This window comes from Epinephelus moara, chromosome 24, assembly GCF_006386435.1.
Source record: "Epinephelus moara isolate mb chromosome 24, YSFRI_EMoa_1.0, whole genome shotgun sequence".
Lineage (NCBI taxonomy): Eukaryota > Metazoa > Chordata > Actinopteri > Perciformes > Serranidae > Epinephelus > Epinephelus moara.
Window position 1 is genome coordinate 38,407,906 of NC_065529.1, and position 24,216 is coordinate 38,432,121.

General features: G+C 41.3%; 1 protein-coding gene across 1 annotated transcript in view; it reads left to right on the top strand.

The window, feature by feature from the left end:
- Positions 1 to 24,216, top strand: part of nav1b (neuron navigator 1b) — a 79,592-nt gene that overhangs the window by 8,742 nt on the left and 46,634 nt on the right. Inside the window, exons 3-4 of the mRNA XM_050038340.1 lie at positions 4,738 to 4,840; positions 10,298 to 10,651. Coding sequence (XP_049894297.1) covers positions 4,738 to 4,840; positions 10,298 to 10,651 — 457 coding nt within the window. The remainder of the gene's footprint in view (positions 1 to 4,737; positions 4,841 to 10,297; positions 10,652 to 24,216) is intronic.

The following is a 24,216-nucleotide window of genomic DNA, read 5'->3' on the forward strand; positions in this document are numbered from 1 at the left end:
CAATTTGTGATTGGACGACAGAATCAATATGGCTGCCACCGTCTAACAAGCGCCGCTTCCAAAACAGTAAATAATTATTTAGATATTTGAGAAATAAGTGGATAAAACGTACAACTATCACTTCATAATGTTTCTGAAGTGTTTCCCTGATGATTACTTCTCTCCTCGATGGATTCTAAAAACACGTGACGGCTCGTAACTGCTGAACGTCGCTCTGGACAGAAAGTAAGTCTATTATTACACATGTAAAGTTCCTTTACATAGATTAAAAGTTTAAAAGCATTAAACGTAACAAACGAGTGCTTTTACACTCGTATGGGAGAAGAACACAGAGGGTTGATGATGGAGCTGAAGTCAGGTTTTTATTGTGAGAGCTGCTTCATTCAGGTCGTTGTTTACTCACTGGCACCTTAACTGTGGCGATATGCTGTTCAATATTCAGCCAATTTGACCCAAAATGATTACTTTAAATCCGGGTTACGGGCCGGGCTGCGGGTCGTGTTTCAACGGGTCGGACCGGGTTGCGGTACTAATTGGCCTGATGCGCGGGTTTGCGGTTCGGGTGCGGGTTTGTACGTCGCCGGGTCGGGTCGGGGCGGATCTTGAAAACTGGACCCGTGCAGGACTCTGATCTCCACTACCTCCCATTATACACAGAGCCAAAATGTCTCGGATATGCCTGTGAGTAAAAGCTAGTAAGCCTGTTTGGGAACGTGGCCGTGAAAGTTGAATGGGTCAAAAAACACATGACTTTGACCCAGGGGACCTACACCAGCACCACTTCCATCTTGTCCTGGTGACATTATTTGGAGCCAGATTCTGTGCAATAGGGATCTCCATCATATTAAACTTCCGCTGTCTGTCCAATCACAAGCAACGTCACTGATCGCGACCACTTACAACTGTCAATCATGACCTCACACCCCCTTTTTGGAGCATCAGGTAACTTAATTAAAACCGAACTAAACCAAACATCAGTCTAATAAGATCGACCTAAAATGACAGCAGCTATCTTTTGGAGAAATTTATTTGATATATACTTGATTTTTTTAGTTTGGTCCATGTCCCATCTGCTAACATGGAGGGGGTGGGGTTTATGACCCCCACCCCCTTAAGGCTATTGTGTTGTTTTTTTTGGGACAGTCTCCTTTAAGTAAATATAATGTCTCCCAGATTACACTTCCTATTAATATGAAGGAATGCTGTTAATTAACATATCTGACAAGTCCTAAAAATGTCAATACTCAGTGGCCAAAATATTCACTAATAAATGTTTTTCATTTGTTTTCTACCACATTATCAGATTTTGTAGTGCAGATTATGACTGTGGCAATTAAAGCATTATAAAACTTTTTATGCTTATGTTCATAGCACTTTGTTAAGGTAAGGAAAATATCATAGTTTTGGTTTAATACAGAAAAAAGTCAGTGGTGACTTGAAGCACAAGACAGAATGTATGTGGTTTATACACATGTATTAAAAACCACAATATTTTGCTTTTCTGTGAACACAAGGCAGGCAGTGATTACGTTTGTCACCAATTACTGTACATAACAATTTGGTGCTGTATAAACATAATTTCCAGGAGACCCTGTTTCCCGGGGAGGTCTCTAGTCTATAAACTAGTGTATATAGATAGGAGTCAATAAACGATAGAATCATATTCAGCAGCTTTACTGCTAGAAAAAGATGAATAAAGTATACTTTGCCACTTTTCCACTCTGTTGTTGTATATTTACACACCCACACATGCACAAACAGGATCTATACACATGCATTATGTATGGAGACATGTCAGAGTCCGGGGGCTGCCTCACAGGATGGCGCCCCAAGCAGTTGGGGTTTGGTGCCTTGCCCAGGAAACGAACTGGCACCTCTCCAGCTACCTAAGACTTGGTCCATGCGGGGACTTGAACAGGCGACTCTCTGGTTCCCGAGCCAAGTCCCCACAGACTGAGCCACCCCTGAGCCGCACCAGTTTTCCCCCTATATTTAATGTCCACAATTTATTCATGCCTGTCATTTCTAATTTCTGCTAACAATCCCACAATTTTATAAATGCAAAAATAACTGTATGTTTGAATCATCATCATTTTGTGTCCAAAATTTCACTTTAATGCTCACCATAGAGCCACCTAAGTGTGTATTATATGGTGAATATTAAATGAGGACACAGCCATTGACTTCTACTGATTATGAGATTAACAGTCTTTTTAATATGTCTTATAAACCCTGAGAAAAATCTGCTCCAATACAAATCAAGTTGCATTATAGAATCACGCCTCAAATATTAGACCTGAGCCCAGACAAGTTTCCATCAACATAATATTTAACATTAACTCGATATCTCATTTAGTGCGCCTCTCACAGACTCATAAATCATAATTTGCAGTGTTTGTCAATATTGTTCATACACAGTACACACCTATATTAGGTTGTGCTGCTGTGTGCACAAGTTTCCTAGTTATTGGTTTTTCACTGAGGCCATAAATTTAATGTATTAGGAGTACGCCTTGAGTTCTATAGCATACAGAGTTATTCTAGGTTTATATATAAGAACTTAATTTTTATGTAGTTTTCATCAACAACAATGCAGTGTGTACATTTCTTTTTTTCCAGCTGTATATAACATTTATACACATTATATTCAGAAATTACCTAAAGATAAGAGGAAAACATCCAGTCTGACGTGTATACAGCCAAACCCATCGGTAAGAAGAAGCAAAATTTAAATAGAAAAAAAATAGCAATTAAAAAGAAAGGTATTAAAATAATAGTACAAATTGTCCACTTCACATTATAATCACATAGATGCTGCAACATTTGTTCTACAGACAATGACATATGATGTATATGTGATATGTGCATGGAGGGAAATATAAAAGTAAACGTTTAGCAGAGCCCTACTGATTGATATATCTCATTGTATTAATAAAGCCATGACAGGACTCCATCGTTTAGTTAAGGTGGATTGTTGTGATCCCAGACTTTTTGGATCGGTGTGGTGTCAGCCATCTGATGGTGGTACATTTTTAGGCTGCTGTAAGTGGTATATATGAGGTATTTCTCATCCCTCACATTCAGAATTTCAGGGATAATAGTTTTATATTTTAACATTTTTTTATATTTTTATTTCATTTTTAATTTTTTTCCAGTTCAGTTTAGTTTCAGTTAGTTTCCAGAGTGGATTGTCTTGTTTCAGTTTAGTTGTTATTGTTTAAAAAGGTTTAATTTAATTTAGTTTTTATTAGTTTTAGTTCTGGTTTTAGTTTTTTATTATGATATGGGAGGTATTTGTTAGGGGCAACATTTAAGAAGTTCAGAACAAGAATCACAATATAAACACAACACTTTAAACAGGCAATCCCAGTCATTGCATTAACCAGTGCCTCCTCATAATCGTTGCATTGATAAATTTGACCAAATTGACTAAAGACATTTCCTATGTTTTTTCAAAAATATATTTTAGTTTTGTAACTAAACAAAATTGTTTTAGTAAATTTTCATTAAGTTAAATAAAATGTTTTTTCACACCTAGTTTTAGTTTTTAGTTTAGTTTTATTAACGAACTGCAGCTTAGTCTTGTGCGGCGGCTTGATCTCGTCTTGGTCTTGATGACAGCCCTGCTGAGGTTATGGTCACATGAATGGTGTCTGGGCTTTACATTGTGTCGTGAGCATGCACCCTTTTCACGTTTACAATAAGGGTAGTTGGATGTCTCTTTAAAGCACCAGGAGATCTTGAAGTGTTGCTTGGCTGTGTGCACCATAATAACCTTCATAGTTATATGATTAGTTGCAGATTTAGGCTCCTATATCTCCAGTGCTGCTTTGCAAAAAGGATGAATGTGTTTTGAATGAGTGATCTGTATGTAAATGTGTGTGATACTGATGCCCTCCCTGCACCCTGCTAAATTAGTCCAACATCCCCTTTATGAGAGCAGCATATTATCTGATGTGTGCTCCCTTGACATCCTCCCCTCTCCTCCAGCTATTCCAGTAAATGCACTGAATGTTAATTTCTCTCTTCCCCATGAGAGTTTTGGCTTCCACACGCTGCAGTGGAAAACCCCATCTCATTTTGTTTTTGAAACAGGGTGGTTCCTCTGATTTGTTACAGCTAACAAAACAACAGTCCTAATGGTACTGTAATATTGATCTGACACTGTCATGACCCACTGACTGCACGCTTTACATTGCACCCGGCTTCGTCCAAATAAGCTGACCTGCAGCGAAAGCCTCCTGGCTGCAGTTCAGCTCATTGTTAGCCTTACAGCTTCGACTGAATGATCCTGAGTTAACGCTCAATAAAACAAAAAAACAGAAGCTCTGGAAAGAAAAAACTCCTTGAAAGAGGATCATGGTGTGGCATGAATGTCAGGATACGTCCCCCTGGTGGGCAATCGAAGTTACAGGCAACCTTTCAGTATCTCATTTTCAAGATGTACCATGTCAGTGCAGAAGGGGGTACAGCGGTGGTTACCATGGTGAGGGAGCCCATGGAGTGAAATTTATCTGCTTAATGATGTGAACATACGTTGGCTGCGTGCTTACAAGGAAGACACCTGTCACATCAGTGCAGACACAAATAATACAAGAGAGGGTGAGTGCATGTGGAGGCAGGAAGTGTGTTTGCATTTGCATGCGTGCCCACAGTAAAACAGCAGCTTGTGTCTCTTGTTTTATTTTGACACTCTAAATATTTTATAACCTTTTGTTCTGCATGATTGGCCCACAGACCCCGAGTCTCAGAGGAAGCGGACCGTGCAGAATGTCCTTGACCTTCGCCAGAATTTGGAGGATACAATGTCGAGTCTGCGCGGCTCCCAGCTTAGCCATAGGTAAGTGCACTACATCTGCATTTTAGAATTTTGTTATTGTGTCATAATAGTGCCTCCTGCCCATCGGCGCACCACTCAGGAGAGGCAAACCAGGCAAATGTTGTGGACTTCTGGCACAATAAACCCCCTTAAACATCCCATAAATGTGCTACACAATGCGTTGCTGCTGCACAAAAACCCTCTAAGTGGAGGGCTTTATATAGAGTGTACTTTAAAATATTTAGGGTTAATATATTGTTCAATTTCAAGTTCAAATTTGGGATTAGAAAAGTCGTTTTTTAATTAGCTTGACCGCCGCTTGGTGTGCTCACAATGCATTCTTATGGGGGTTGATGTTTGGCTCGATGGCCCTCCAGATTCTAGGATCGCCACTGTTCCCACACCACTGGCCAATATCATATACACGTCAAAGACAGTGTATGTCATGAAGTCATAAAACCCTGAGTCAAATTCTGTCTTTGGTTTAAACTGAAAAGCAGCCCTCATGTGAACGAGCAACAGAAAGCCAGTTGGATCGATACCTAACACAATCATGTGTAAACAGTTGTGCTGTGGCCGCTTAGAGAGTTGCCACCCGGTGCACATCTGGCTTCCATCCTTCTTAAATCGTCCGTCTCTGTTTCATGCTCACGACTTCATTCTAGGAATCTCTGTTTGGCTCTCAAAGGCAAAAGGCCTGGACATTAATTTGTTGCAACAACCGCAACATAACAAGACACTGGTGCAGGACAGGTCTTTTTTTTTTTTATTTGGACAATAAAGGTAGGAAGTAATTTCCTGTGTAGCATGAATGCAACATTCTTCTTAAATGTCTTAAACCAGCATAAGTAATTTTTTTTATATGAACACAGCATACATTTTCTTGACTTGAAAGGGTCATCTGTGGTGCAGATATAGAGAATTATAACCCAGCTCTGCAGCTCTATGAAGCCTTTCAGCCTCTCTCAGTTTACTATTGTGTAGGTGAGTCTAAGCTGCTCTCAATAACCCCTGTAGGCAGATAAACCAATTATAAACTACCTGCTCAGCATCAAATGTTTGACAGAGTTACTGCTTAGCTGAAAAAAAGTAGTCTGTTTTGACTTGGTATTAATGTGAATTTAGGTGATCTGAACACAAGTGGACAGCCAACTCACATCACTGTTCACACCTGTGTGTCTCATGTCTCAGCTGACCACTTGTGCTCAGCTTTCACGACTGACTCTGTCACTTAGCCTACAAGGTCAAAGGGCCCCGCACACAGTTGTTATGATACAATCTCTTTTGTGTGCTTGCTAGTCATGTTAGCTGTTGTGTCAGTACAGCTGGAGATATCACTGTCTGCAGAAATCAACATGTCTTTAAGATGATGGACGATCACCCAACACTTTGTCCAACTCATTGTAAAATGGGCAAGTTATAGAGCAGTAGCGCACTGTCACCTTAACAACCACTACATCCTGCACTCATGATGTATTTTCCTGTGAAGTGCTTGTCGGGGACACATCAGGACGCATTAACGTATACAAACCAGAAGATAGGTGGCACGGTGGAGCAGTGGTTAGTATAGTTGTTCGAACCACGAACCCAGGATGGAGGGTTCAAAACCTTGGGGTGTGGGTTTGCATGTTCTCCCCGTGTCAGCGTGGGGTACTCCGTAGGTGTGAATGTGAGCATGAATGGTTGGTGGTGAATGGTGTACACTTGTTTTTAGTGCTGTCCACTTAGAATCAGATCACGCAAGATGCATCTTAATAGCAGGTATAAACAGGCTGAAAGACCTGGATACTTCTTGCAAACCAAAGTCATAGCTACAAGGCCAGCTAAATACTAAATGGAGAGTCAGATGATTAGGTGGCGAGAAACATGTCTTAGGATAAATAATATCGTTGCTCTCTGTCTGCTGAATGTGTAATAACAATGTTGGACCAACAACAACTTTATAAGCTGGTGAAATTAAATATTTTTTTGATGTTTTTGCCAACTAGAGGCCAGAAATGAATTAAAGTAGCTATAAAGTTTCAATGTAAATGCATATCAGAGCAGATTGTGCTTTCACAGATATTTTAGTATCTGCAAATGTGTTTAAGGTCACCATTATCATAAAATGTCCTGCTGAGTACATATCTTGTCTTGGTCTTCATAAACAAATATAATCAAAGTTATGGGACCCTTAACAAAAATTCTAAAAGACAACAAATATTTTCTTTTTTTTTTTTTAATATTTTGACTCTCAAATATCGATGTTGGTATCAGCCTAAAAAATCCAGCTAATTCTCACTGCACAGCCTCGATTAAACAAAATGCATTTTTGACTGTTTCATGGAGTATGATCAGCTACTACATTATAAAGCCATTTATTTGATTAAACTCCTCATGCTACTATCAAATGGACATCAAGCCATTAGATATTAGATACGCTAGATGTCAATGACTGACTAAATGAAAAGGCCTCAAAAAAAGTATATGCATTCGCAAACACTGTGCGTCCCGGTCCTAGCGTACAAACAAGTATATGAGAACGTCCATTTTGAAATGTAACAGTTTTGTTCTTCTTTGTGTTTTTAGATTTGGCCTGTAATGATCAGCTACTCTCACCGATCTCTAGTGCCATAAAACGTCACATATGTAAAAAGCACATAAAAGATTCTTATTGACCATCGAGCACATGTTAAAGTGGCATACTGGAAGATACTATAGCCTGATCTATTTACGAGAGAACGCATCTACAGAGAGCAACATAACATTTTTGAAGAGAGTGACGAAAGGCTTATCAGCTGTTTCCATTACTTGTGCATAGAGCCAATATCCCGTCTGTGAAACCTTGCTCTTGAGTACTTGACCTTGGTCAGACCTTGTCGATGGCTGCTTGAGAAAACATCTTGTAATTCTCAGCAGTATATAGATACCCTAAGTCATTCAGATGTCTTTTAAACCAGCACTCAGTGAGTTGTTCTGTATACTTCAAGTGTTGCTGGAGTTTCGACCTCTTTAAACAAGCACTCATTGACAAAAATAAAAATTTCTCTCTCTGTGAGTTTCTGCACTGACGTGGCAGCAGTTATCCTCCACACTGATGAATTATCCATCAACAATGGATAAAAATACTCTCATGGTCGTAGCCATTGCAATATTTATTTGGGTGAGTTGGTACATGAAGTTATGTAATGGGCAGACACAGAAGACGCTCACAGCTATTTGGAGGACATTTCTAACCCTGACCCACTTACAACTGTTGAATAGGAAAACTTTGATATGCTCTATCAGAATAATAGAAAGAGATGTACTGTAGTTAGGACAGCATCTTTTGTAGGGTTCCTGCAGATTCTTATAAAGTCTTAAAGAACGTTGAATTCATTAATCTAAAAGTAAGACCTTAATTAGTGTTAAAATGTCTTAAAGGGCCACGGGCTGGAATCAAACCTGCAGACACTGTGGCGAGGACACTGCCTTTATAGATGGGGCGCCCACTCTGCCTACTGAGCTACTGGGTGCCCCAACATCTGTTTTTATAATAATTTACTAAATGGTTCTTGCATTAATGTCACGCAGACCAGGATAGCAGAACCAAGAACAACTGTGTGTGTCTCAAATCACATACATCCATTAGTACACTTCCATGTAGTATACTATGTGCACTATGTACTTATTGGCGTAGTGCGCGAATTTCGACAGGGTAGTGTTGTCTCAAACCAAACACGGCCGTTGTGCACGTACCGTAAAAGACGACGGCAAATTTCGACCTCTTCTTCTTCTTCTTTTAATGCCTAATTGTAACTGGCCAGTGGAGCATTACTGCCACCATTTGCCCGCAAATTTTCGCCCACCAAAATATCCATCGACTGTATTGTATTGTTGCTGTTAGCTAGTTAGCAAACTAGCATTAGCATTCACATTACCAAATCATTACAGACTGCAAAATTAACCCAGTAAACATACTGCTGGCTTATACCCCACAACAGTATGGTGGTGCTTAGTGCAAAAAACACATGTATTTGTACAATGCAGCGATGTTCACGGCCACACAGTCCTCAGCCGCCATTTCCAGTTTGAAAAGGGGGGCCCATCCCCTTCCCCTACGTAGCCAAGATGGCAACCACTGAGGGCGAGAAGTGTCCATAGTTCTACACTCAACTTCTTGAGCGTTTTGAGTGCACCATCTGGGTACTCATAGTGCACTGCATTTTTCCATACCTCCCAAAATATTAAGTGTAAGTACAGAAGTACGCGATTTGAGACACAGCATTACATTTTAATTCTGGTTGTGATGAACAGGGCAGAGGATCCACTGTCTACAAGCTAGCTGTTCCTGAGCCCTGAACAAAAAATGGCTATTTAGATTTTGTAGTATGGCTGAAACAGGTACAAAGCAATGCATACGAAGCTTGGTGTAGTTAATGCAAATAAATGAATAAATAAATCGAACATCAAGGCAGAGAAAGTGGTGAAAGTAACCCCTTTCAGCACCTGTTCACCCTGCTGCCCTCTGGAAGATGCTACAGGGCCCTGAAATGCAGCACCGCCAGACTGAGAAACAGTTTTTACCCTGCAGCAATACACAATCTGAACTCTCTCCCCCAAATCTACCCATGGACAGATATACAAGGATTGCATATGCACTTTATCTTGTCCTTTTTACAGCACCTTATTTATCATATTTTAGCCTTATTCAATTTTAATGTATGGGTACGTGAGTGTGTGTTGAGAGAATGGAACAGTTTTTCTTTTATGGGAGCCGGCAAATTTTGTTGTATGTGAACATGCCAAGACAATAATGGCATTCATTCATTTAAATCCCACATGCAGAGCACAAAATCGCCAAAGAAAACGCCACATATTTCCCAGTTCTGTTCAACCCTTATCTTTGCCATGCCTAGAAAGTGTTTAAAGCCAACAAAATTCAAGTAGATCATCCAGATTTTCTCCCTGGAACAACACAAGGGTAGGGTACAATAAACATTTGGGCAAAATTTTCTCTGACCCCCCCCAGTCATTCGTCATTGCTTAAATTTTATTCTGATTGGCATCAAAAGTCTGAAAAAGTCTTTAATCTCACTTTCCTTTCTTCAGTTGTAGAAACCATGTTTTGGGTGTGGTCATGCAAAGCACAGTCCCTGGTGTATGTGAATGTATTGTTTGAAGAGATGTAGAGAGATGCTGCTCGCTGCATTACCCCAGAGATATCAGGTCACCCGTCTCTTTGTCTTTGGGTTCTGAGAGGCCACATTTCTGGTTTTATTCCCTGAAGACGATACGACACAACTGCTGTATCTGGGTCACCAGCGACTCAATGCCACTGTCGGTTCCTCTGAAGGATTTCTGACAGAGGGAGAAGGATTTTCACTGGGAGCTCTGGTCTCATCCTTTTGTTGATTAACTGATTTCATGTGTCAGTCTGGACATGAATGTCAGCTAGTGCCTCAAGTATGTCAATGTAACACACACTGACCTCCCCTCCCCCCCCTTGTGTCTGTCTAGCTGTGTGGACAGCAGTAACGTGGGCTACGACAGCGACGAGACCAACGCTCGCAGCATATCCAGCCTGTCCAACCGCTCATCGCCTCTCTCCTGGCGCCACGGCCAGTCCAGCCCTCGCCTCCAAGCGGGCGATGCCCCGTCCTCCACCGGTGGAGGGTACCAGGGTAGCAAGAGCGCCTCCCAGTACACGGCCCACACGATGCCAGCTCGCTGCTCCAGCCGCCTCAGCAGCACGTCTCGCATCGAGCTCATCGAAGGGTTGGATGACGCCGACCTCAAGTCTGGTTACCTGAGCGACAGTGACCTTCAAGGAAAGAGCCTGCCGGATGATGATGACGACAACCTCGCTAATGGGTAAGATATCTGAGGATGAGCATGGGTTGTTACCATGACTACGTGAGCCAATCAGTGGCTGCATGCTGCTTTGTCCTTTTGGCCTCCACCTTGTGACTTTAAAAAGGTCAGAGAGAAGTTGCTGTCATGTAACATTAACTCACAGTACGCACTAAGCTGATAAGTGCTGGTCATTATCCCATGATGCATTTCAGGTTTAATATGTGCATTTTAACATTCGACTGTGGTGCAAGAAACTTTCATGAAGGAAAGTTTTGGTGCTGAGATCTTGGCTTTCTGCTTTGTGTTGGATGTTTTGCACTTGGCAGGTGTATCAAAGCGCCTTCATCAGCACTCAGCTGATACTCCTCTTTTTTAAGGATTTCTCAAAGTGCCTGTGACACTGCCAGAGGCTGTTTTTGCTGACAGTGAAAAACTTCTGAAAGCCTCCTCTGACTGAGAGGAGAATTTGAAAACTCATCAGGTGTCTTCTCTGTTACACAGTAAATGCTCTCTCAGCCCCGACTGGTAGAAACTGTGCAGCTCCTGAATCCTGTGGAGGAAACAACAGGTACAGATGCAACAGATAGTTCAGATCAGACGACACTTTGTGTTCCTAACAGGAATGCTGGATATGACAGGTTCTCATTTTGTTCTTCTTCATGTTCCTCTTCTACACGCTCTTCTTCTAGCTCTTTCTTCTTCTCGACCTTTTTTCTTCACCTTCTTTTACTTTGTCCTCTTCGTTATGGTCTTTGTGATCTTTTGGTTATTCTTCTTCACCAACTTCTTCCCCATTTTCTTCATGCTGTTCTTCTTGTTCTTCGCCTTCCTCTTTCTTGTCTTCATGCTCTTCTTGTTGCTCTTCTTCTCCATCTTTGCCTTCTTCAGTTTCTTTTTCTTCACCCTCTTTTATTTCGTCCTCCTCTTCATACTCTTCATGTTCTTGTTGCTATTCTTCTTCTTCTTCTTCTTCTTCTTCTTCATGTTCCTCTTCCTCGTCTTCTTCACGCTCTTGTTGCTTTTGCATCCTCTTCTACTTTTTCTTTACCCACTTCTTCTTCATCTTGCTCTTCGTCTTCTTCACACTCGTCTTCTTGTTCTTTGTCTTACTTTTCCTCACCTTCCTTTTCTTCATCTTCTTCTTGTTCTTTTTCTTCTTGTTCTTTGCCTTCCTCTTCCTCGTCTTCCTCATGTTCTTCTTATTGCTCTTTCTTCTTCTACTTTTCCTTCTTCACCCTCTTATTTCGTCCTTTTCCTCATCACGCTCTTCATGTTCTTTTGGTTATTATCCTTCACCAACCTCTTCTTCATTTTCTTCACACTATTCTTGTTCTTTTTCATCTTCTACTTCTTCGCCTTCCTCTTCCTCATCTTCTTCATGCTCTTCTTGTTGTTGCTTTTGCTTCCTCTTCTACTTTTTCCTCGTCACTTTCTTTTTCTTTACCCACTTCTTCCTCATCTTGCTCTTCATCTTCCCGACACTCTTCTTGTTCTTTGTCTTACTTTTCCTCACCTTCCTTTTCTTCGTCTTCTTGTTCTTTGCTTTCCTCTTCCTCGTCTTTTTCATGCTGAGTCTTCCTGTCTTCCTCTACTTTTCCTTCTTCACCTTCCTCTTCTTCACCTTCTTATATTGTCCTTCTCCTCTTCATGCTCCTCATGTTGTTCTCATCTTCTTCGTGCCCTTCTCGTTGCTTTTTCTTCCTCTACTTTTTCTTCTTCACTTTTTTTCTTCACCCTCTTCTTCGTCTTCAAGCTTTTTTCTTGTCATTTTTCTTATTCTTACTCACCTTCCTGGTCTTCATCTTCTTCATGCTCTTCTTGTTACTTTTTCTTCTTCTACTCTTCACCTATTTTTCACCCACTTCTTCCTCACCTTCCTCTTCGTCTTCTACACGCTCTTCTTCTTGTTCTTTTTCTTATCCTTCCTCACATTCCTGTTCTTTATCTTCTTGTTCTTCCTCACCTTACTGTTCTTCACGCTCTTTCTTCTTCTCCTTCTTGACCTTTTTCTCCACCCTTTTTTACTTTGTCCTTCTCTTCTTCATGCTCTTCTTGTTGTTCTTTCTGCTGTTATTCTTCGCCAACCCCATCTTCATGCTATTCTTCTTATTGTTCTTTTTCTTCTTGTTCTTCGTCTTCCTCTTTCTTGTCTTCTTCACAGTCTTCTTGTTATTGATTTTTCTTCTACTTTTCTGTCTTAACCGGCCCTTTCTTCACCCCATATTCTTTTCGCTGTTATTCTTCACCAACCTCTATTTCATTTTCTTCACATTGTTATTCTTCTTCTGCTTCTTTGCCCTCCTCTTCCTCGTCGTCTTCATGCTCTTCTTGTTGTTGCGTTTTCTTCTTCACCGTCTTTTTCTTCACCCACTTATTCGCCTTCCTCTTCCTCTTCTTCATGCTCTTCTCCTTGTACTTTGTCTTATTTTTCCCCACCTTCCTGTTCATCTTCTTCACACACTTCTTGTTCTTGTTGCTTTTACTCCTTCTACTTTGCCTTCTTCACCTTCTTTTTTCACCCTCTTCTTCATCACCTTCCCTTTTTTGTCCGCTTCATGCTCTTCTCATTCTTTATCTTATTCTTTTTTCTTTCTTATTCTCTTCTCCCTTATCTTTGCCTTCTTCACCTTCTTTATCTTTGTCCTCTATGTCTTTGCCTTCCTCTTTGCGGGCTTCTTGTTCTTTTTCTGATTCTTTTTTGCCTTTCTCTTCATCTTCTTCACGCTCTTCTTTTTTGTTATTCTTCACCTTGCTCTTCATCATGTTCTTCATTCCCTTACTCCTCTTGTTCTTTTACTTATTCTTCTCTGTCCTCTTCTTAGTCTTCTTCACACTCCTCTTGTCATTGTCCTCCTTTTTCTCCTTTTCTTCTTCCTCCTTCTTCACCACCTTCTCCTCCACTCTCGCCTAGTTTCACCTTCACCCTTGCTTCCCTTCCTTCACATCCCCTCTGTGTCTTTACCTAATTCCCTCTCCTGAGTTGACAGCTGACAGTGAGAGTCAGAGAGAGGAGGAGAAAGAATCCAGGACAGTTCTCCAGTGTGGTTTAGCAGCTTTATCGCTGTTGCACACGCAGTGGGATTTAAGCTCAGCCCCTGGAGCGCTCGCAGGGCCCTGCTAGCCAGGTCACGTTCGTACTACAGAGTGCAGTGGGAAGGGACAAGAAAAGAGATGAGACACATTTAGATGAGTAGAAATTAGAGCAAGGAAGGAAAAGTGTGAAATGGAAATGGGTCAGTTTAACTTCTGTAAAATTTGGAGCTGAGGTGAATCAGAGAGGCGTACGACTGTGACTAAGAATGTTAATAAAGAAGTGTTGTGTTGAATAAAAATGGACAACTAGCTGCATGTGTAAAGCTTTAGTATTTTGTTTGTAGGGAGGTGAAAAATATCAGACAGCAGAACCCTGATAAGGTTCGGATTAAGCAGGGATTATGTCATATGGGTCCATTTCTCACAGTAACATCCGTGCACTCGAAATCCATTTAAATCTGCCCTGTATTCTGTCCCCGCGCTGCATCAGCTCTGCTGCGGCGGTTCAAATGTCTGTGAGAGGTGAGCGTTGGGACTCGCCTCTGCTTTGCGACACCGCAGGCACCAAAGATGCTAATCATTTTATGTAACCATGTTTCTAAAAAATGCCTCATCATGCTCAGCGTTAGGCCACCGGTGTCAGCAGTCCCTAAACGTGCTTTCAAGGTGACGCAGAGACATCCTCGTGGGTGCAACCAGGCCCCCACAGATTATTACCATTTCCACAGAGAGGATTATGGGTGTGTTTGGATACATACATGGAAATGTCACGAGAATAATTATAGGCTATTGTGGCTGCCAAAGATATGGAAGTACAGGGTGCTATTTTCTCTCCGACCTTGAGTAGGTTGCATGTTTATATTTGGAAGATTCACCACTGTGGAGACTCCTCTAATTTGTATGCTTTGCTGGTCTGCGTTAGTCTCACTGGAAAGTATCCTTGATTTTCGGGCAGGACTACTGGAATGCTGATGTTCTCTGTATCAAGAACTAATCCTGCCTCATAAATATACCAACAACCTTTGATGTAGATAACAAGTTAATCCGGTTTTTGAAGCGGGCGCAGCAGCACATGCTCTAATTTTCTCCTTACAGTATCCTCTCGCAAATTCTGTGTCACATTTGCATTTCTACTGTACATCCCCTGTCACATACTCACAGCTCAGCTCATTGAGAACCATTAGCTCCCAGCTCTTAGAAATAGATCAGGCTCCTCCTGCATCACCATGGAAACCAGCTGGTAATCGGTTGTATGGAGGGGTGCGATTTCTGCTCCCTCTCACTGGAGCCCCAGTTTTACACACTCATACATTTCATTAATCTGAAATTAGCCCTAAAATTAATTAACTGTATCCGAATGGTAGTGAGGCTTCTTTCCAATCAATAATAGTTTTTAATCTATAGTGCTTTGTGTTATATTATGTATAAGACTAATGTGTAACGCTTGAAACAATCTGGAAAATATCCACTGGTGAAATAATAGGACAGAATGCTGCTTGTTTTTCAACGTATGGAGCTACAGCACATTGCTCTTTGTCTAATGGATATTGATTAACCCGCAGCAGACAGCACCGGCTATCTGAGGCTAAATGTGTACACACTGACAGTAATCACTGCAGCTGTGTGTCTGCCTCATCAATAATGTGATGCCACATACATCCCAATCTCCTCAAGAGCTCCGCCTTTCCATCAGAGAGGAACAGTCACTTCTGTACAGCAACACACAGCTAACTGGTAATCTGGTTTATCCCTGTTAAAAGAAAAAGTATTTAAGACGCCTGTTTTATAAATCATTAATGTAGCCTTACTGTTTGTTCCTAGAAAACTGGGACAATTCATCTGTAACCAGTTGTTATAATTGCATGTATTTCTGTACGCCATCCCACAAAGTAGCATACAAGCCGACAATTAATTTAATCTAGTTTAAAGCTGCATTATCACTTTTTGGAAACTAGAGGGCAGAATAACAAAGAAACAAGCTGACAAGCGCGTATTGTAACCATAGACTAGAAAAATATTTAATGTAGCCACCATGATGTCACCCACTGTTTTGTGGACTCCTGCTCTGAAGCCTTGAGTTTGGTATTTCAGCCGTTGCCATCTTGGATTTTTGGAGGCAGGGGTGATTTTGACAAGAGGGTGGAGCTGAGGAGGAGCAAGAATTGGATCTGATTAAGAGCACGAGGTGACCTCGAGCAGACAGCCTGTCACTCAAAGTGGCCACACCCTTATTTATGCACAACTTTAGGCCTTAATAAAATGTAAATGGGTGGGTTAAATAAGAATTCACGCCCTGCACAGTTGTCATGAATGTTCAAATTAGCATCAGAGACCAAAATCATTTTCATACCAGGCTGTAAACATGTTTATTTTTGCTGTAAAGTTGGGCATTTTAACATGGGGCTCTATAGTGATTGACTCACTCTTGGAGCCAGCCTCAAGTGGCCATTCGAGGAACTGCAGTTTTTTTGTCACTTCGACGTTGGCTCCATTTTTCAGGCCTGGAGGTTGCAGATTGAGCCTAACATAAAATATAATGGCCTTATAAAGCATTATTGGTAACATATTAGAAGTTCGTTTTAGGACTAGATGTTACAATCCCTGATGCATATACTCGAGACTATGAGTGGGAGTAATAGTGCTGCCTGGGGGTCCGAGTTGGAGCCTAAGGGTTTGATGGATAGAAAAGTAGGAAAGGGCAAAGGTAGATAGAAAAGGCATCTGTGTTGACTGGCCGGCAGGGGAGATTTCAACATACCATGCCACTGTAACATAGCCAAAGTAAATATTTGCTCATTCACACTTCCAGCGGACATGGAACAACATTAATCCATTGTAGCCACTAGGGGGCAGTAAAACAACAAAATGATCTGACAAATACACAATTACTGCGATATATCTAGCTCATAAAGCTACAGGCTAAAGTTGCCCTCTTTCACATTCAGCAGACACAACCACACCATGAATATTTATTGGCACTGTCTGATCATACGTTCAATTTTTTGCTCATAAAGGTCTTCACAATTTTTACTCTTGAGAAAACTGTTTGGGCCTTTAGCTTGATAGATGTTCAACTTTCTTCAGCAACTAGTTACTTACTTTGTCTGCAGTTTGGTGCATGGTAGCAGAGGTGGGACTAAGTCATTGTTTTCCAAGTCTCAAGTCTTTGCATTTAAATGCCAAGTCAAGACTGACAAGTCCCAAGTCTTAAACTTTGAAGTCCCAAACAATTCATAATGTGCTCTCCACTAAATGTAATGATACTTTAACAACAGTGATATATTAAATTTACTAAAATCATGAATACCTTCTAAAATTTGCATTTATTCGTTAAAACAAGTTTGTGAAAAAGTTACCTAGCTGTTAAGCTAGTGTTAGCTAAACATCAGCTTGCTAACTATGTCAATATTAGCCTCAACTTACTGTTCTTTGGGCAGCTCACAATTTGAACAAATTAGGAAGTTGTTGCGTCCGTGTAATTTTTGACCTGCACATTTTACATACTGCAATTTGGGTTTTTGTTGACCGCCACATAGTTTCTGTATGCGAATGAAATAATGTTTGGTATCATTTCTTCCAACTGGCGCTCGGTAAGATAATATTCATTCTTGATGGTTTTCTCTTACAACTTGATTGGATGCTGTCCAAAGTGTCAACTTGCTGGGAATGAATGATGTCAATGTTGATTTAGTAAATGAATTGATTCGTGGCACACTTTTTAAATAACATCATTTTAATGTTTTGGCTCATCGAGTCAAAAGGCTAAAGTCCAAGTGAAGTCATGAGTCACCTGAGTTAAAGTCGAAGTTGAGTCTTTTTTGATTTTGTCATGTCAAGTCTAGAGTCATCTGAATTGTGCCTTGAGTCTGACTTAGTCTAAGTATGTGCCTCAAGTCCACACCTCTGCAAGGTAGGTGGAGGTTTACTGATTTAGAGCTTGTTCTCTGAAAGCAGCTGGCTGCTGCTGGAAGTTGCATCGATTAAAACGGCTCCTGCAGGCCGTAAAGAATGAGGTAACTTGATTCAGTGTCGATGAAAAAATATGGATTAATGCAGGCTGGAGATTTTGGAAGGACTACTTGAGCTGGCAGATTTTGAGTTTTCTCTGTGGGGATTGTTTTATATTGAAAAGTGTTTCTAATTATGGGTCCACCTCATTGATAAACAATAAAACACAAACCAGTACAACAACAGTACAAAGCACTGCCTCTCCACCACTCTGTTAACAACACAAGAAAAGTTTCATAGAGGAAGTATTTGTTACCTTATGGGCAGATGTATTAAACTGCATGATGTAGTAATTGCCATAATTATTGTTGTTATGTAGAAGGTAATATAAGAATTGTAAATCATTTCCAAGTTTTTGCTCATTTCACTATTTTTAATGAGACTGAGCACCACTTCTTTGCTGACTGACTGTTTTATGTCTCATGAGTCTTGTTGAGGTGGCCTCTTATTTAGCCCTGACCATATCTGACCACGTCAAGAATCATAACTGCTTCCTGTGGTTACATTCTTCACACCATGCTGGCAGAGCTTTACCATCACACGTATGATTTCATCCCATTGCAAGCCATATTTAAAGCCCTGGTTTTATGAGTCGAGCAGTAATCACATTATATTGCTGGTGTATGGTTGTTATTTTCCATATCTGGTATATGAATTATGACTGCTGCTCAGCATTCAGCGTCATTTCAGCGGTGTTCGGTCAATTATTGTTGATGTTTTACAGGCACTCGGCTGTAGTGTATGTAAGCACAGGTTAGCTTTTCATGTCTAATACAGATGTTCACTGAGGAAATGACTTGTTTTTTCCATAATGTCATTTAGTTGACGGGATGAATGCAAAGCCTAATGTTTGTAACAGAACATGCGAGTTTCACAGGAGGCCCATCTGCCTCAATATGACTATTGTATCCGACAGATTTACGTATTATCTTGGCAGATTAACATTTGAAAACCTTTAAATTGGAAGATCTCGTAAAAAAAGAGGCAAGAATCTTTCAGCATTTGGTTTTGCTCCAGCCTCTCTGGCTGAGTGGGGAGAGAAGCAGCGAGAGGCACTTAGCTGCAATAAAGAGCTATTGATGACTGCAATGCCTCATAAGAAGCTGAACTCACTTTTGGGGCCAGTTTTTGTTCCACAACATTCTTTCATCAGCCTCTCTTCAAACCTGAAACACTAGAATACTAAGACTTGTGATCTTGTGATACTGAACCTGTAATAATTGAACATAATAATCCATCATGTGTCAGATTTTCATGAAACTTGAATTGCAATTGGCAGGTAGGTTTAGCTAATACTGTATTATGTTTTTAATCTACTTCTAAATCTCTACATTTATAAAGCTGTTGACTCCTTCTTTCATGGTTTCGGTGCTAATCACGGTGCACGCCTGGTTTATGGTAGAACGCTTGACACTTTTAATGGGTGTTGGTCGTCAGAAATTAAAGAGCCATGCAGCTTTTTCAAGTTATGCTTTGGCAAAAGGTTTCAGTCATCCTATGGCAACAAGATGCTATCCTTCAGCTGGCGTGTTTAGTTACATTACGTCATCGCGATTTGATATATATCCTTCTGACAGCTGATTGTTTTGTATCTGTATTTGTGCTGCTTTGTTTCCTTTTGCTTTTGAAGGAATTTGACAAAATCAGTGAGTTAATTGAAGAGGAAGAGATTTTAAACTTACCTTGACTGAAAAGACAACAGGAGCGAAAGAAAAGGAGGTAGTCAGTGCATCCATTGAACCAAGGAAGTTTCTGTTATTTTAGGTAGTTCTTATCACACTTGTGTTGTTCGAGTGTTCTTTTTTTTTTCTAATAAGTTGGTTATAACAAAGGGGCGGCACGGGGGTGTAGTGGTTAGCACTGTCGCCTCACAGCAAGAGGGTTCCTGGTTCGATCCTAAGGGGGAGCCCTTCTGTGTGGAGTTTGCATGTTCTTTCGTGTCAGCGTGGGTTTTCTCTGAGTACTCCAGCTTCCTCCCACAGTCCAAAGACTGTGGGTTTTCTCTGGGTACTCCAGCTTCCTCCCACAGTCCAAAGACATGCAGGTTAACTGGTGACTCTAAATTGTCCGTAGGTGTGAATGTGAGTGTGAATGGTTGGCCATCTCTATGTGTCAGCCCTGTGATAGACTGGTGACCTGTCCAGGGTGTACCCTGCCTCTCACCCAATGTCAGCTGGGATAGGCTTCAGCCCCCCCGCGACCCTCAGGAGAATAAGAGGTTACGAAAATGGATTGAGGGGTGGTTATAACAAGTAATTTGCTGTTAAAAAAAGGGGGGATTGAGGTCATGATTGATAGCTGTGTGTAGCAATTGGTATGCTAGCAATCAGTGGCGCTGCTCGGGATTGGTCGGAGGGCTTTATGGGTTGGAACTTGATATTGAAGGACATTACTGCTGGGCAGACTCTGGCTTCAAATGATGTCACTAGCGCAAGATGGCATCGGCCATATCCGGGATATTTTGGCTTCATTTTTGTACAGTGGGGGTAAGTTGAGACCCTTCGTCCATCTTTATACAGTCTGTGTTTTAAATCTACTGATAATTACAATAGTAATTTTGTCATGGTGTCCACGATGTAACATAAATCACTGGGTGTACAACATGAAAGAAAAATGTTGAGCAACACTTTTATCTGTCAAAAATATGTCATTTCTGTGCAGCAACCCTCATCAAAAGTGTGGGGCGACCTATCATAATCAGGCTTTAGACCTACTGCTGCTGTTACATCTTCAGTTAAACCTGCATCAATTGATTTTTTGACCACTTGGGGGCAGTACAACAAGCTGGAAACATATTATCACTTCATAAAGTTGATATGGCACATATGTTAGCACAGTGGTTTTCCACTGGTCGGTTGCGGTCCAAAAGTGGGTTGTGGGTCCATTCTGAATGGACCACAAGTGACTTGCAATCATGTCAAGTTTGTGAAAAACAGACTTTATTTTTTAGTACAGTGAATTTCCCGCACATAGCTTTTATTCTAAAGTGCCGTTTCCTGCTGTAAAGTGAGTAACCAATGAACAGCTACTTGACAGAGACAGCAAACTAGCTTAACGACATGGCCAAACACAGGTATAATGCTAAATGTTTTAAACTATGTGGACCTTGAACTAATGACTAAAGAGAAATCCCGACCCTGAGGCTAGACCAATTAGGAACCACTGTGTTAGCAAATAGTTGCCTGGTCACTCATCCAGAGCAACATTAGCACTCATTTGGAGTCTGGCCATCTGACAAATACCAGTCGAATGTTTAATGTCATTACAGCTCTGTTTTGGTTTCTGTCTGGCTCTTTAGCTGCTAAATGCAGTATTTAGCAGCTAAAGAGCCAGGCAGCCGGACTAGCTGGTGAACACAGTAGAGCTAGTCCGAACATTCTCCGTCTGCTCGTCTCTCGCTCTGTAGAGGTGAGGGTGGAGTGCAGAGTTGGGTGATAGTTCTCTGTGAGCGGCCCCTTCCACATTACACAGTATTTTGATCTATTGTCAAAAGAAAATATCGATTCTGAACTCTGAAAAATACAAAATGTCTGATGAACTGCCCAAAGGAAGTGTAGATAACAGCAGCCCAGTAGAGACCTAAAGTCATTGATATAATATTTCAGTATCGATCTAGCTTACTATGATGTGCTACAATGTCAAGTTGCTCATGCCAGCCAGAAAGCTAATGCCCACTGTAACCATGACGATGGAGCTCTATCTATGATTGTTGATTTAGGCCATAGTTATGACTTCAGGGCAAGGGACCAGATTATATAGTGTGAAAATACCTGGGGACTAGCTGCTTCTCACATCATATCGGTTATTAAACACAAAATCCTGTTAATGAAAGCACATTAGTCACACCTGTGTTGTTAGTCCTGCTATCATGAGGTAAAGGGAAAAATGCTAAGTGATCTTTTATTTGAAATTGGTTCCCGGGCCAGACTTCGGACATGCTGGGGTTATGTCGCAAGTAGTCGTGGTGCAACCAATTTTAGTAGCTGAGTAACTGAGGAGACACCTTACACATAGCTGGTGCAACCCTGTGCAGGAATTTGACATATACATTACACATCGCCTCTACTCGTTATATGATGTCTAATCCTCTTATCTTAATATAGATTATAGTATGAATATGATACAGGGACATAAAGACACAAATCTCTTTCACAGTACAGATGTGTTTATAAGATAAGACGTGTTTTTCATCTCTTAAATTGATTAGATTTCCTGACAGCACCATGTGCCGCTCATGGCCTCACACATGACACAGAGCAAGTCACAGTTTCATCATGGCTGCCGCATATGCATTACATACTGTGGAAAAAAGACATGGTGCAGGGGAGACAAAATAGCTTGTCCTGTACTCTACAAGGTGACAGAGGGTTTGGGGGGCCAGCGTGTGGACATCTGGGGATCTGGACTGAACCATTTTGTGTTTCCATACAGCAGCGTGCAGGCAGCAATGCGGAGCACAGAAAGAGAGAGAGAGAGAGAGAGAGAGAGGAGGCTGGTTCAGCAGCATCACATCTCTGATCATGCGGCAACATGGCTCGGGATGTGCTGCCATGGCAACCGTCTTCCACTGACCCACTGATGGGCTGCCTTGTGTGTCAGTGTGATAGCTGCTGAACGGATGTATGTGTGGAGGATGTGCGTGCGTGTGTGTGTGTGCATTGGTTTGTGTGTGAGATGGAGGGAAAGAAAGAGAGAAACACAGACGTGGAAAATGACAGTGTGACACAGACAGATAGACAGACAGAGAGACTGGTGTGAAGACAGCATGCTAACCACTTAATTAGATTGGCTTGTAATTGGCGTTGTGGGGGAGAGCTGTCTGCCTGCTGTATAAAGCTATTGTTTGTGTTTCCATTTGCGTCGAGGATTTACAGTAGCACTGGTTATGGAAAATAATTCCAGCATTTTTCCAGAAATCTGATATGGTATATATAATGTATGACTGACCCAAAAAGAAGAAACTATTATTCTGTATTCAGTACTTTCACACTGAAAGCATACGATTACTCATTACAGACAAAACTGACATATTTTTACTCCTCACAAGCACTGAATGCATTCCTCTGCTATCTTTGCCTACATTACTGTATATTGTAGATAAGCCCTTGGCTTCGTTTGCTTCTCTGGCAATGTCGTTTCCATGGTAACCATAATAAAGCTTTGGCCATGCTCAAGAGTGGGTCTGTTCAAAGCCTGGCATGTACAGTATAAAAGTGAGCACTTGTAGTTTTCTAAATATTGTAATTCTTTACAGCCTCGCTCATGGAAACTATCGACGAACACATTCTGTAATGCACAAAGGGTTCGCTGCAGTCATCTGATCCTGGATCTGTGCCTCCGGCAGTCTGCATTCAATTTCCTTTTCCTGCCCGAGTTGGACCTTTCTATAGTCGCTGAGTGCTTCCCTAACTGTTGAAGGCTCACGTTTTCTGACCCACTTAAACCCATCTGCACAAAAATTGAGTTTTGGCCTCTCTGTGCTTCGGTTCTCCGCAGGCACTGCTGCGATTACAGTTTAGTGAGGCCGCCACTTGGGGTCAGCCCTTCATGGGCCATTGCTCTGCAAGGAGGGATGCTATGTTTTCTTGCCTTTGAAGACACACACACTCGGATAAAGCCATATGCTGATCGCTTTTCAAACTGAGTGAATTTCTAATCAGCAGATGTTTCAAAATGGCCGAAGGATCAGAACCTGCCATGTGTTACTGTTACCCAGACGTACAGCACACACACAGACTCCCACAGTCAGCAGCTCAAACACATCTGGGGTCAATATGTAGCTCTCATTCCCCAACAAGGGTCAGCGAAAAACTGGATCAGGAAGGCCAACCCCCCAAAACACCAAACCCGCCTTCACCAGCATCCTCAGCCATGTGAATAATGGACCATTACAGCAGCACCCCAGGGAGTATGAATCATCCCTGTATCATGTCTGCGTGTGGTCGTCTGGGTGTGCAGTGTGGATCCCACCAGCACACAGTACTCACCCCCAGGTGGAAAATCCGATACTGTTTTGGCTCACAGTATCATATATGTTATTTTAATGTAAATCACATGGTGAGTGTTAATCCATCATCTCCCATTCATCACCACGTATGTTTGAAGTTGGTACAAAAATATGTCAGATTATCTGCTAATGAAGTCTGGTTGGTTCAGATTAGTTCGTAATATACAGCTGCTCTGTGTTGGATTTGGCTCTGGTTTTGTGTTGATACTGAATCTGCAGACAGCAAGCAGGGTCAGTTCAAGTTCAGCGTTTAAGGGCTACAACAATCACGTTGGTATTAATTTGTCAGCAGATGATGTTTGTACCCAGGTGTCTGTGGCAAACAATTTTATTTACACCTGGGTGTAAACAAAATTTGACATGAACACGAAAGGTCTATTCAGCTATTCTGCTTAAGTTTGTGTACAGTGTGTATTCAGCAGTGTTACACATCCTAAAACTGAAAATGATTAGTCAGCAAAGTCTAAAAATAATAAGCCGATGTTGACTCAAACCTCAGTCTCCTGTGTGAAAGTCCTATGCCTGACCCACTCAT